The 15,025-nt window shown below is 42.4% G+C and overlaps 2 protein-coding genes across 2 annotated transcripts in view; both read right to left on the minus strand.

The window, feature by feature from the left end:
- Nucleotides 1-15,025, minus strand: part of ACTA1 (actin alpha 1, skeletal muscle) — a 131,511-nt gene that overhangs the window by 93,914 nt on the left and 22,572 nt on the right. The window lies entirely within an intron of this gene.
- Nucleotides 4,163-14,768, minus strand: TAF5L (TATA-box binding protein associated factor 5 like). Its single transcript, XM_063124403.1, has 5 exons — nucleotides 14,690-14,768; nucleotides 12,098-12,242; nucleotides 11,426-11,530; nucleotides 9,036-9,760; nucleotides 4,163-6,319 (listed from the first exon to the last, which is right to left on the minus strand). Exons 2-5 carry the CDS (start codon nucleotides 12,237-12,239, stop codon nucleotides 5,522-5,524), a joined length of 1,770 nt encoding a protein of 589 aa, XP_062980473.1. The 5' UTR covers nucleotides 12,240-12,242; nucleotides 14,690-14,768; the 3' UTR covers nucleotides 4,163-5,521.

Here is a 15,025-nt window from a genome sequence, read left to right on the forward strand (position 1 = left end):
CAGCGGCACACAGCCTCAGTCAATCTGACAGCATATAACTGCATATTTTTATTAAGCGGTAGACCTTTATCTAGGAATGCATAAATGCAACCATTACCCTTGCATATATTAATGAACATGCATGTGCTGTTATAGCACAAATAGCTCAGCTTCATTTTCAGTCTTCTAATTCTGAAAGCCAGCAAAGAAGGCAGTTTTAGCAGTCCTTGTAAAATTCTGGCTAGTTAATATACATTAGGTTGAAAGTAAGATTCCTAACTGTCGTCAAACCAACTTTGTGCATTCAAAATTTTAAGTTCTGCAACAATGAAAAAAAATCTGGCACTAGAATTTAGTATACAAGTTTAAACAGATTATGCAGAAGTGAGCTACATAGAATTAAATACCAGTTTGGGCCTGAGGCTTAGTAGATGGAAACTGTATGAAGGTAATAAAAATTGTGCAAGATGTCAGTGCTAACTACCTGCAAACTGCAGATTCTATAATGCCTTGGGAAGAAAGAAAAAGGTGACTGCATTTATTGTGTACAATATAATGATGCACAATATTACCAGCAACATTACAAGTATTATTCAAAAATACCACTTGCTATAAAAGAGAGCTCTTTAGCGCTAGTCATTGTGAATTTCCATTGCCTGTTCAGTGCCTTTATAATGCAGTTCTCCACGTTTACTCCAAACTAAGTTCCATTGAGCTCAATGAAGGTTACTCTCAAGTCAAATTGCATAGAACTGCACTATTAGAATATTGCACATCGTCATTAAGAGTACCTGCAGAAAGCTTCTAAAGCCAAGAAAAAGGTAATGTTGCACAACTCCTAGAACAATTATAAGGTCCCCTAGTTTTAAGTTGCTCTTTACCTTTGTTTGACAGCTACTTTACATTCAAAACAAAATTATTCAGCTCCTGGCTAGCTAATGTGAAAATACTGGGCTCTCAGGTTTATTTTTCACTAATGGATCAACCATTACATAGCAAGTGTTTTGTAAATTCAATACTTAAAAGGGAAAGGAAAACCAATTTTTGGTTATAGGGCATGTTGCAAAATGCTTACCTTGATCCACAAATCTTCACATGCATCTATGGTCTAGAAACATGCTTAACATGTGGTCAACACGGTGAACAATCATGATCAATACAAAGACTGGATGTGTGCCCCTTTTAAAGTTCCTTGGCAATATAAATATGGTTAACCTTAACTATTAAGAAAGGGTCTGCAACTGGAGGGATGTTAATTGCGAAGCTGACAGCTACTTCCATCATGCATGGCTTCCATCCTATATATAATTTCAGCTGAAGAGTGGCCCGATGGGACAGACATTGGCAGAGCTTATTTATGCATTTAATGACACTGTCACACAGGAGCTCTGTAACAGTCCAGTTTTAGAGCCTGGCTCAGAACAAGCAATGTGACATCCAAGACAAAGGCAGCCATTTCATGTGGCTCAAAAAAACCCCAACCCAAATTAGTAACACAGCTATAACAGGGTACAATTATTCTCTAATCCTTTGAACACATTTACTCTAAGAACCAGGACATCAAATGGGACGGGGGCGGGGGGGAGATACAAATAAGTTTAATGTTTGACATTGAGTAATTTAGAAATGTCAAAAGTGGTGGTCTAATTTTTGCTGAATATTGATTACAACTACACATGAAGCACTTTGAAATGTACTATATAAGTGCCAAGTACAATTGTGATTTCTATTCTAATCCCTTAAAGAAGCATCGTCTTTATTCACTTTTTTTAAAAAAGCAACAGCAACATTTGTATGAAACTTCTATTAAATTGAGTAAGGAATAACCTGATGTAGTTTCATTTTGTTGTGATGCTTTTTAAAGGCAACAGTCAAGAAAATTATTCAAACAAGATAGAGCAGCTTGCTTCAAAGACTTACTTTGCTTTAGTTCAGAACCAGCTTGTTTACCATTCAGAAATTGGAAAAGGAAATACTACCAACATAATGCCAGACACACTCATTTGGAAGTAGACACTCTTGGTTTTGGTGCAAATTTCTTCCCATGATTCATAACTGCTTAGGATTGCAGCTTCAACCCCCACCTCCCTTTAATATATATATATATATATAGAGAGAGAGAGAGAGAGAGAGAGAGAGAGAGAGAGAGAGAGTAAAAAAGTACTTGAGAGTAAAAACTCACACATGAAAAACAGTTGATCATCGGTATGTGGACACAAATTGAACACAGGAGGGGCAGGGTAGTCACACAGAGTTTACACATGATATTTGCTAAACGTAAGTGCTTTCTATTTAGGAAAACTGTTGCCATTAAAGTAACCCAGATATTGGTGCAGCTCTCAGGTTCTACTGTTGGCAACTAGGCGACCTGCTTCCAAAGATCCCACAACTCAGATGTGAGATCTCCCTATTTTAGGAATTATGGCTAAGGTTGGAACTGATATTCCAAAGCCCTCCTCTGCAAACACGGTCATTATAATGTGTTAGTTTCAATGGGAATATTGAATCTGTACATTAGTTGGCAACTGGCATGAATTTAACAGTAGTGTTCACTGAATGCATTGCTGATATACAGACAAAGGAGAGTTCACATCTGCTTGTAGCCTTGCCTATTCACAGTCATCATGGGGAGCATGGGGAGTGTGAAGTCTGAAGGGGAAGGTACCCCATGCTACTGCAATTATGTGTAACCGGAAGTATACACAGGTTTATGTGCATGTCTGTATGCCATGTTCATACAGTGCATAATTAGATCTAGTGCCTTAATCCCAAATACACTTTCTCAGAAATAAATTTTAATATACTTTACCAAGCAAATACACTATGACCAATGGCTGAAAAATGCAAAAAACATCCCTTTGAACCAAGCCTCCTATTGTTGACCATGTGTATCCTGTTATTCCTTATCCATACAACTTAAAATACTGGGAGTGCAAAGTAAGAGCGCCTTCAGACAGGCGTTTTTTGTGCTATCATCATGGTCACCGGTTTTCCCGCAAGCTTTACATAACTCTGTCGCTATGCAGTTGTCTCAAGTCTCCCCCCACTTTTTGTGTGTTATTTTGCTATGGGGAAAATTTGGTATTTTTGGTTCTCATGCCATGAAACCGCCATCGTTTCCCCATGTAATCCTTCCATCGTGCTATGTGCTGCTTTGTGTGACCGGGTGTTGGGTGGTGCAACATTGACGTTATTACTGACAGGATTGTTTCACGCCAACAGAGGGGAGGGGCTACGCCAGAGCTCCATCCACCCTTGCAAATGGCATATAGCGTTATACATAAAAAGAAAAAATGGCTGTATAAAGTCCCTGTTTAAATCCTGAAAAGAATCCAGAACAGGAAGAAGCTGTAAATTGCAGGAGAAAATGCCCCATCTAAAACATCCAGTTGTCAGGAGAAACTATTTTGAGGCCAATTTTCTTTCTTGAAAACATTGGACCTGTTCAGATAAACACACTAAGCCATGGTTAGGCCGCTAACCCTTTTGCAGCATATGGTTAGTGAGCATGTTTAAACTGTGGTTATGTAGCCACCATGGTTAGGAATGGCTCACATGACACGCTAAATCATAGCTCACATATGCTAAACCATAATGTTTAGCTCTGAATGTTTAACTGACATGGCTAACTTTGTCGTCTGAACATGGTCAATAACTCTTCACTAATACTTAAGAGGGATCAATCGAGATCTCTAGTCAGACTGAATTTCATGTACTCCATCTGGCAGTATTTGATTTATAGCAGACACACCCAGGCTCAAATCCTTAGTCTGGTTTTTGGTAGCTTTGGACAAGCTGGTCTGTGCTTTGCAGGGACAATTTGGCCTTTATGTGCTAAGAAAATGAACTGACATGCTGACTTTAACACATTTAAGGGTACCCCTTACTCTGTTATCTTTAATGGAGGATTATGAATCAATTTACCTGCTATGTGCAACTCTCATCAGCTCCGGCCAACATGGCCAGTGGTCAGAGTTCAACAATATCTGGAGGGCTGCAGGACACACTGCTTCTGCAAAGCCAGGTGACTGAGAATGTCAGTCTCACTACCAGTATGAACCTGCAGAACAGCATCTCCCCCTGGTTTAAGAAGTATTCAGATGCAAACCACCAGGCAAAGTTACTTGAATCTGCTTAATGACATTAAGCCCCCTCAATTCCAGACAGAAATGCTGAGCCTCTCTTTAAACTAAATGCTTTAATAGAAAAAAACAAAAATACAAAATCTCTTTCCTGAAAGCAGAAATATTCAATCTTCTCTTAGAATGAAGACATTAAAGTTGTTTTCCCCACCCCACCCTGCACATTTTGCATGCTCACACTCTTGTATGAAAACTTCATGAAACAACTTAATATTTCAATATTCAGTGGAAAACATCAAAAATTGGCAAAGCTGCATCTTCTCACAATTAATAATTTAGTAATACTATTTCCCCACTCTTTGTCCATATTTATCCACAGAAAATGTTTTTGGCGAATGTGTCCCTTTCTATTAGGAGCTGAAACATGCTACTACAAATTGTTCCATCTTTGTGAATTTTTTTTCAGCAGGAAAGCTACTATTACCTCATCAATCAGATATCTAGTATTCTGCATCACCATCACAGTGCAACCAGATTTGGAAAAAACCCAGCTACAAATATTACAGCCAATGTAAGGAATCAAATCCAAATTGTATCTTTTTTTGTAGACAGCATTTGTCACATACATTCAAAAATAAAAATTCCATGGCTTGGATCCAGACTTCGCTCCTGCCAATGGAAGGGGGAGGAGTGGCTTTTGCTGATTCCCACCGCACCCCCTGGCACCCTCCATAGATCTGTCCTCTGGAATAGCATAGGAGCTGGTGACCTACAGGAGATGGGATTGGGCAAAAGTTGCCTCCCTGCTTCTGCCACGAGAATCTCTTTGCTGGATCAAAAGCCTTCTGTAGAACGGAAGGAACTCTTCCATTCACAGAACGTGGTTCAATCCAACCCCATGCCTCTTATATTAGCAAGCTGGAAGCCGGCCTCAATGTCATTTTAAACATTATTGTAATGTTGCTTATGTTTAGGAGCGTCCTTAAAACAAAATTCATTTTTTCTTTCCAAGAAGGCAAGGATTCTGGTCCCACAGAAACTTCAATGGGAAAACCATCAATTGAGCAAAACAGTTGATAGACACACTCACAAACCTTTAGGCCAAGGTAAGTAGGATGTACCTATCAATGCAAGATATTTAAGTGCAAATGCCCAGTTGATGATTTCAATTGTTTCGACTGGGTTTGGGTTATCCTTATAGCAAAATATTCTGGGTTGTTGGCTTTACCCCATTTCTGCCCTTGCACTACTAAGATACAACTATAATAAAGTTCTTCTGTTGCTCTCCCTGCCCTACCATTTTGCAATAATGCAAGACATCTTCAAGTACAGTATTTCCATCATTCTGGACATGCCCACCAATGGGAGAGAGAAAAAAATTCACAGTCAATTATATATAATCTCAGTTTATAATAGACTCTGGCTTTCAATAACAACCCCCCACCCCATTAAAAAAAAAGTTAATGTTCCTGATTCTCTTGTGCAATTCCAGTCACTAAAAGAAGGTTACAGGCCATGAACTGTACGCTTAGTACATTATTTATCTGTCCAGTATATACACCAACTAGTTCACTGGAAGAGCCATCTACGGGAGCATTGCAGTAAGTGTTTCGAATGTCCCAAACCCGAACAGAGTTGTCCATTGATGCAGAAGCAATCAAGCTACTGTCCGGACTAAAAGTAAGGCTGGTGATATTATCCGTGTGCCCTCTCAGTTCTTTGTAAAGCGTGCCAGATGCCAAGTCCCACAACTTTAACCGCTGGTCTTCACCTGCTGAAGCCAAATACTTACCATTGGGAGAAAATGCAAGTGACAGTACAGGGCCCCGGTGACCTGTAAACAGACGTACTGTGCTTCCTTGCTGGGTGCTCCACAGCCGCACTGTTTTGTCTGTGGATCCTGTCGCCAAATAGTTAGAGTTGGGGTGAAATTTAATGCAGTCCACATCCGCCAAATGGCCTGCATATATCCTCAGAGGATACGTCCGATCAAACGACCAGAGTCTTGCTGTGCGGTCATGGGAACCGCTAGCAAAGTACAAGCTACAAGGACTGATGTCCAGATCCCACACAGGGTAGGCATGCCCTTGGTACAACACAGTGTTTGTAAAGCATCCAAGGTCCCAGTATCTGATGGAAGTGTCTTCAGAACATGACAAAAGTCCTGAACTGTCCGACAGAAACCTTGTGCTATAAACTGGTCCGCAGTGTCCTCTTAGCATCTTCATTTCTGTACCCACCTTATCATCATCTTCATCCTGCATGGAGGAATAGACACAACAGTTCATTAATTTGTTCAGCAAACATACCAATGAAAATTTATCTATCTACAAGAATGATTTCTCCATCCAAGATGTGTAGCAACAGAAGTGTAACATTATGTGCACTGTAGGACTGTCTGTACAATGCTTACCAATGGCATATCTTGTTGCTACCAACATATTTCAAATTCCAGAAGCTCCACTAGTTTTTAGGAGCTAGAACCAAACATGTTTTTTCCAGCCCCAGCTACCAAGTAGAAAGATCTTGAAGCTAAAAAATGACCAGACTTATTTTTTCTCAACTCATTAACACGGTTCAAACAAAACGATAATCCACAGTCAAGGGTTGAGTGGGAGTTGTTGTTGAACTGTGGGGTGTCATGTTGTCTGAATCTAACTGTGCTAACAAACCATGGTTTGATACCCATGAAGAGAACCCATTGTTTGTTGCTGGGTTGTGAACAGTGGTTTGTTTGTGGTTTGTTAGCATGGCTGGAATCAAAAACATAGCCCATATTTCGACAACCCACGTTTCAATGACAATCCACACTCAACCCTTGTGTGGGTTATTGTGTTGTCTGAACCCAGCCAGTTTCATTTCAATATATTTCAGGTGGCACTACCCACCTCGCCTGTTTATTAATGGTCTTTCATTGCAGACCTTCCATTTCAGGAAGGCCTTTATTGGTGATTTTAGTGAACTTTGATGGGTGTTACCCACTGTCCTTATGGTTTTAATCTTTTTGTGTTTTGCTATTCTATTTCTTCTTCGAAGTAATGAGAGTTTACTCTTTTATTACCTTGAGTGTATTTTTATTGATATCTATGGTATTTGTTATATCTATCTATAGTTTCTTTTCCTTTGTTAACCACCTTGAACGTTTTGGAAAAGCAGGCTATAAATACTTAATAAAAAATAAATATGCATACATAACGTGAACTTGAAGTGGTGTCATAATCCTCAGCATTACCCCCACATCTATAAGAAAGGGTTGAGTACTCTTTCGGAAGTAGCTTGTTCAACGTACCTTTGGCTGCTAAACAAAGGAGTTTAGCAGCAGCATTTTGAATTCTACCTCAGACACAGAAAATACAATACAAGTCAGCAGAATCTGACAGTCATTCAATGAACCTTGGGGAAAGCAGCAGTTGTTAATAAATGCCAAGGTATCCGAAGACTTTGCAAAAGCTTAATTCTCAGCAGTTGCCTAGCTGTCAGGACTACAGTAAACGAAGTCATTTTTTCTGAAATCAATGTTTTACTCATTTATACCCAATCCTTTACCTTTTATATTTGAAATTATTACGGTCTCCTGCAAAAACAAATTCCTATTCCTCAAGAGTTAACCAGGTTTCAGGAGACTAATTTTTCACACCGCACAAGCATTTGAACATATTAACAGCTTAGTTCATTCAGTATCTGGCTAGTTTTATTTTGTAGAATAGTCTTCACTATAGCTTTTTCAGCACTTTTCACCCTTAACTTTACAAACAATCCAATATATGTCTCTAGAGCAGCCTTCCTCAACCTGGGGCGCTCCAGATGTGTTGGACTGCATCTCCCAGAATGCCCCAGCCTGTAGTCCAACACATCTGGAGCGCCCCAGGTTGAGGAAGGCTGCTCTAGACTCTGGTTGGAGGTAGTCAGGGATCCCAGGACCTTTCAAGTGGCATCGATCAGGCTTTCATAGCTGTGTTTCTTAACTATTGTGTGTATGTGGGAGGGGGCAGGAGTCAAAAGAGAAGAAATGGACAGGGAGTTTATTGGCCGTCACATCCAAAGCTCATATTTAACCCAGCAAACTACTGCATTGTGGGATAAACAGTACATGGGCCTCACCTCCACGTTATTTATCAGCAGAAGCCAAGTTCTTGAGTTAAAGGGACTGTACCATCCCTAGGGCCAGTGTCAAGGGTCATCATGGTCTGGTACTTGTCAAGGACCCACACCCCAGCACAGGGCCCACTGATAACAACCCCAAACCTATTCCGCCTCTTCCCCATTATAACCTGCTTGTTCACCCACTTCTCACTCTGGCCCAAACAATAGTGGCATGAAGGAGAAACAGTAGACACCATTGCCCACATGTTCATTGGCTCTCTTCCAGGCAAGCAAGCAGGTGGTAATGATGAGGAGGAAAAGGAGAAGCAGCAGCAGGCCACAATGCTGGTGAGAAAATAAGAGTCACTGGAGAGGCCCTTCAAAACATGGAACTGACCACCCCTACCTTCGTTTGTAAGCAGCTTCAATGAGGATAGAAGTGCTCTTTCACTGTCCTCTCTGCTCCAAATATAGCAGCTCTTAATTCACTCTTGGAACAGAGAACACCACCAAAGTTAAATTGGAAGCTGAATTATTTCTGGCCTTGCTGAAGCGGGTTAGAAGATGAAAGTGCTTGGCAATTGCTAGGGAAGATATGAGTGTGTTGTTTTTAACAGGGACAAGCAGCCAAGAGCTGACCTGCCATATTGCAACAAAGATGGTTTTATATGGGCTGCTGACACCTGAATATACCCAGCCAAAGCTGCTGCCCTTTATCACTTTCAACCTGTCCAGCAGTTCAGACTGACTAACAGGAGAAAAGCACCAGAGAGGCAATTCACTTTGGCTTGGTAGACTATGACAAGCTTAGTGAATCCCTCCTAGAAACCATTTCAACATGAACTTAAGGCCCACACTCCCAAATGCATAAGGGTGGCAAGATTCTCTGACCTCCTCATCCAAGATATCACAAGCCAGGCGGATTCGGGACACATCTACCAAATGAGGCTCAGATTTCAGTTTCTTGGACCGCAAGCTCCACAGCTTTACACAGGAATTATCAAAGCCAGCAGCAAGCAGCTTGCTATCTGGTGAGATCTCTGCTGTGTTTAACAACTGCTCAGTGTTATAAAACGCATAGAAACATATGGTGGTGAGTGACGGCGGCCCATCTTTGACTCTTTTAATGCTATCCTGCAAGATGTCCAAGGCTGCCTCATTCTGCAGGATGGAAGCAGGCATGTCAGCGGGTTCCAGGCCATTGCTCTCACTACGGGAAGAGCCACCACTAGCATACAGCTGGTAGTCCATCCTCTTGGCCGGCTGCACATCTAAGTGAATGTGCAAGGAGAGGACTTTGCAGAGAGCGTTGTTGTTGTCACTTTGGAGGTAGCGAAGGAGGAAGTTGTAGCTCTCTTCTTGAAGGCGGACGACATACTTGTTGTCCAGAAACGCCCGGAGCTTGAGGTTGGACAGGATGTCTTGAATCGTGAGTGTGGTCTGCAACTGCTCTATTATATCTTTCTGGCTGGCATTCTGCAAGAACATCCCATGGAAGCGACTATAGAAACTGTCCACTGTGCTCTTTAGGCCGTTTTGGACCATGTTAAGATGGAGGTAGACAAAGAGGGGATATAGAAGAGGCATCACTTCATGGCTGTGCTGGGACTCTGAATCTAAACATCAAAGACAAAGAAGCACTACTCAGTTATCAGCTGGGATTACAATGAAAGCAAGACAAACTATCTTCTATGGCACGGATGGGGAACATATGGCCTGCCAACTGTTATTGGACTACAACTCCCATCATCCCCGACAGCTAACTATGCTGGCTTGGACTGATTGGGGCTGAAGTCCAATAACACTTGGAGGGTCACAGGTTCTCTTCCGCTGTTTAGGGCATTTGCAGGTAGAGATTGACAGCAATTCTAAAACTCACATAAGAGCCCTCATACGTGATGCTAGCCATACTTTTAGTTTTGGATGGAGTTTTTCCGAAGTTGAGTTTCAGAATAGAATTAACCCAGTTTGGATGGGGAAGAGCCTGTTTTCTACCATATACATTTAGGGGCATGTCACTGACTTGGGAGTGGAACACACACACACATGAAGAGTTTGTTTTCATAGTGTTCCTCAAAACGTTATGCTTCACAGTTTTATTTCTGTCTTCAGTTGCTCATTTTCTGTACCTCAGCCAAAGTAAATCCCAATGGTAATTTCAAGGGCACAGTATGAACTTTCTGTCATCTTTATGGGGCCACTTCCTCCTCCATTCAGTTAGCTACATGCTTTGACAAACAGGGCCATCATCACCCATTCACAGGGCCAGCATCACTCATTCACTAAAATACAGAACTCCTATAGAAGATTAAGGGTGCAATCCTACGCATGTTTAGGCAGGAAAAAATCCTACAACTCCCAGCATTCCCCATCCAGTCACCCAAGGGGGACTTTTTTTCTGCTATTGTCCATTTAAGCCACACTTCCAAACCTGGTGCCCTTCAGGTACCTTGAAGTACAACTCTCATACTGGCTGGCACGAGATTGGGAAAAGCTAAGACACCCCCACGTTCACTGGGGAAGCATGGGAAATCTTTTACTATCTGTCCCAAAAATAAATAAAAATCAAATATGAATCCTTCCTTCAGCTTAGCAACTTATTTTGCAAATCTTGCCCGCCCCCGCACCTCTTATCCCACTTACTCGCTTGCCCCTCTTTCTTCCATCCTATCGGGATACTAAGTCCTGATTGGAAGGATTGTGTAGAGACTAAAAATGTCATCACTTGACAGTTTAAAGCTCGAAGTGGCAGCCAGGATAACTTCGCGGTGCTCTTTACAGCCTTACGAGAAACTGCTGTGGTAGTATTACTGTGTGCACCCTTTCTGAAGATGTAAATGCTAGGATGGAAAGAGCATGCAAAAAGTGCAGCACGGCTCTTTTTCCAGGCCTAAAAACACATTGCAAGGCCGCTGGTGGAGAACTGGTTGGGGCAAGCGAGCAAGCAGCTTTCTCTAAACTTATCCTCCCTTCTCACTACCACTGACAGGATGCCAATTTGTGCTGACGCCACACAATGAATCCCATGTTCCGATGTGGTACTTTGCTTTATTGCGCCATCTATTGCCTTTGTGACGGAGAATAAAACTGTGAGTAAAGACAAGAGTTAGCAAGTATACAGAATGTGCAGCTTTAGGAATTAATGCCGCAGAAGCCATTTGAAAAGAGGCAGGCCAAAGGGCAGGTGACACCTCTCTGCAAAAGGCAGTAAGAGGGGGAGAAATCTCTTTCCGGTTCCAATGGCCCAAACTGACAGTATTCCCTATCAAGTTGTTACCCACCTGTAAGAAAGTTACGCAATCGCCCAAACTGTACTTCATATTGTTGTGGCTCTGCTAGGCAGGGGGCAGCGGAGATAACGTTTGCACAACCCGATTCAGATTGAACTAAAGGATGAAACAAAAGTTAAGAAAATGAGCTCCTAGAAGGTACCGAAAGCTGTAGTACAACACTCTACTATTCTTGCATTGACATACACATTTTGCATACGTTGACAACGTTAAAAAATCAGTGTCCAACGTTATCCTATAGCCAATACAAGGGTTACTCTAAAATCTGGATGAAAATAATACAGTACACTTGATGCCCCCATATTAACATTTACATACAATATTTTTAAGCTCACTGAACTGTATTATTCTTCCTTTAACAAATATGGGACCACCTAATGCCTCAATGGCACTTGCAATAGAACAGACCCATTAAGATATTTTATGTTCATCAGTAACACAAATTGCTTTTTTAAAAAATCTGCATTTTTAATTGGGATACAACTAAAGAACACACTTCTCATTTACTTCATTTTCTTTTGTGATGCAGGATGAATTCAAAGAGATTATAGAACATAAAATGAACACTTCCATATCTGAAACAGTTAGGGGGTTAGCTTAGCACTTTCACTTTACTAAAGAGAGCTGCATTATTCCTATAAACCCATAAATTGTAGTAAATACCTGTTAGGTTAGCTGCCATTTCTTCTGCAGTCTGGCACAAGCGCAGCCCTTGTTTTAGAGGACCTTCCGAGTCTACATACTGCCTGCGTCTGAGGTAGCAGGAAACTGCCATCTGAATCTGTTCTGTGCGTACACGTTTCATGACCTCCAAAAGAAAAGACGGTAAGATTATGGAGAGATTACGCAGCACTTAAAAAAAACAACACATGTTGCAAACCCATGGGAAACTGACACTCCCATTATTCACTCCAAAAGCATCCCCGGCACAAAATGTATCCTTTACCTACTTGCTAAAATAATGACATAATCACATGCATATCATCTCAGACTTGCATAGCATTAAGCAGTAGATTTTTAGAAGGATGGGGCTATGGCAATGAAGTACTTTTAAGATGTGGGTGTTTGTGTGAAAGCTTGGTGCAGGTTTCATCGGAGAAAACCTCAAGGCAGAGTTGCTGGCTCTTGATGTTTTTCTTCATCATTTCTACTTTAGTCAGAGGCCCCAATAGGAATATTGAGTGTGCCACTTTGGCCATAAGCCCATCAGAGAAGGACAAAGTCATCTCTACGTTCTGAGTAGTAGTGCTTAATGTACTGTGGATACTAAACAACTGCAATTATATAAACAGCCACTGTAGTTCGTACTATTAATATACTATTTTCTCAGGCTGTGAAAAATCAAAAGTTAGTTTCAGTTTTGTTCAGTTTCTCTTCTACCATAGCATACTTTTTAAGTTTCAGAGTTAGCTGACAAGTGTCAAGTTGCTTAATGTTTTTTTATTTCCAGATGATTTTAAAAAAATCACTACTCCCCCTGCACTATAACTAATAGTACTTAACAAGTGTAATTCTTGTTGACTTTAACATTTATCAGTTGAAAAGGCACCACATGAAAACTGATAGCAAAAAAAAGCACTACGGACTGCACAAGCTGTGTGAAACGTTAAAACATTCTGGGTGTCAACTGTTACTCAACATGCAGACACACAAATACTTCACTACTCTAAAATACTTTTCTAAGATAAACAATCCTAGATGTCGGGATTGGCTAGGGCTAATGGTAGTTGAAGTCCCAACAATATCTCTGCCCAAGACAGTCAACTGTGTAGGATAGACAAAGGTAATAGAGATGTCTGAACCTCTCTCCAGATTTTACTGAATTTGCAAAAATTACAAAAATGTGTCCTAGTCTCCCACAACCTGATGCCCTCCAAGTGTGATGGACTACAACTCCCAGCATTCCTGGTCATTAGCCATGCTAGCTGGGGTTGATAGGAAATATAGTCCAACACATCTGGAGGGCACCAGGTTGGAGAATGCTGCTGTAATGTTACTTGCAAAGTGAATGGACGATTCAGTGGACCTGGTTGCAGATCTTCTCCCTCACAGAGAGGTGATAAAGTCATCACTGCTTCTTATTTAATTCATTGTATACTGGTTGTGTACTATTGCTGTACCATAAGCGGAACACCATTTGCTCATACACCATAGTAGTTATAACTACTGCTAACAACTGCTGTAGCATATTGTTAGCTCCTCCTAACAAGGATAATTGTGCTTAAAATATTTATTTACTGCATTTCTATACTGCCCAATAGCCAAAGCTCTCTGAGTAGTTCACAAAAATTAAACCTGTAAAATACAATTGAGTATAAAATTTAAACCACAATGTAAAAGTACAACCAGAATAACATTGAGCAGCAATGCAGAGTTTTAAAATACAGATTTAAAACAGCAAGTTAAAAAAAACTAGGATGGTAAAATGTTAAAATACTTGAAAAATAAAAAGGGCTTCACCTGGCGTCAGAAGGAGTATAACATAGGTGCCAGGTGAACCTCTCTGGGGAGCTCATTCCACAGCCAGGGTGCCACAGCTGTTATTATGTCATTGTAAAACGGCCTTCCCCACCCTGCTGTCCTCCAGATGGTAGACTAGATCTCCCAGCATCCCCAGCCAGCCGTGCTGGAATAGAGTGGGAGTTGTAGCCGAACACATCTGGACAACACCAGGTTAGGAAAGGCGGTATGTAAAGCACCACTTTACAAAGGTAACGCAACAGTAAAGCAAACGAAAAAATCCAACCGACGCATTCAAATATAAGAATCCTGACTTTTTTAAAAAAATAACTAAATAAATGAACAAAAGCAAGAGCTGCCCCGCATGTTCCAAAAACGCAAAGCACCCCCCCTTGCTCCAAACTTCACATTCGGAGCGCAAAGCTGTACAGAAGGGCTCGCTCCCGTTCCTACGCCTCACAGCTCCCCGCCGCCCGCGAAAGCGCTTGCAAAGGGGAAGTACGGCAGCGGTGGAGAAGGGAGACAGCGGGACGCTCGGGAGGGAAGATGCACCGAGGCTGAAGCCTCCCGCTTCCTGCCGGCGGCTCAGTTATGGAAGCAGGACAGAAACGGCGGCAGCTGTTGCGGCGGTGGAGCGAGAGAGAAGAGGGCGACTGCTGCCCGCCTCCACCCAGGGAGGGCCCTTCCGCGCGCCACACTTGGCTCGTCCCGCCGCTCCACCCGCCCGGGAAAAGGAGCTGCTGCTGCTGCTGCATGCCAAAGGGGAAGGGGGGGGGGTTTCGCAAGAGCACTCACTAGAGCATCGCAGGCAGCAGGAGAGCGAGAGAGAGCGCGAGAGGCGCCGCCGCCACCGCCACTGCCGCGTCTGTACGCGGCTCCCAGTGCAGGCACGAGACGGAATTCCTGGGCTCGCGCCGTCAGTCACGGCGCCCAGTGGCGCGAGACGCCGCCGCCACCGCTCGTGCAGACCCCGGCGAGCGCGCCTGCAGCCTTCGCCCTGTGCTGGTGGCTCTTCTGCGAACGAGGCCGGCTTGGACGTTCCGGACTGCTAGTGCAGGCGTTGCTGGTGGCGGCGTTGCTCCTGTTCCTGCGACCGCCGCGGCTCGGAGCAGCCGCTCCATGACTGACGGG

Source organism: Elgaria multicarinata, chromosome 4 (assembly GCF_023053635.1).
Source record: "Elgaria multicarinata webbii isolate HBS135686 ecotype San Diego chromosome 4, rElgMul1.1.pri, whole genome shotgun sequence".
Classification (NCBI taxonomy): Eukaryota; Metazoa; Chordata; class Lepidosauria; order Squamata; family Anguidae; genus Elgaria; species Elgaria multicarinata.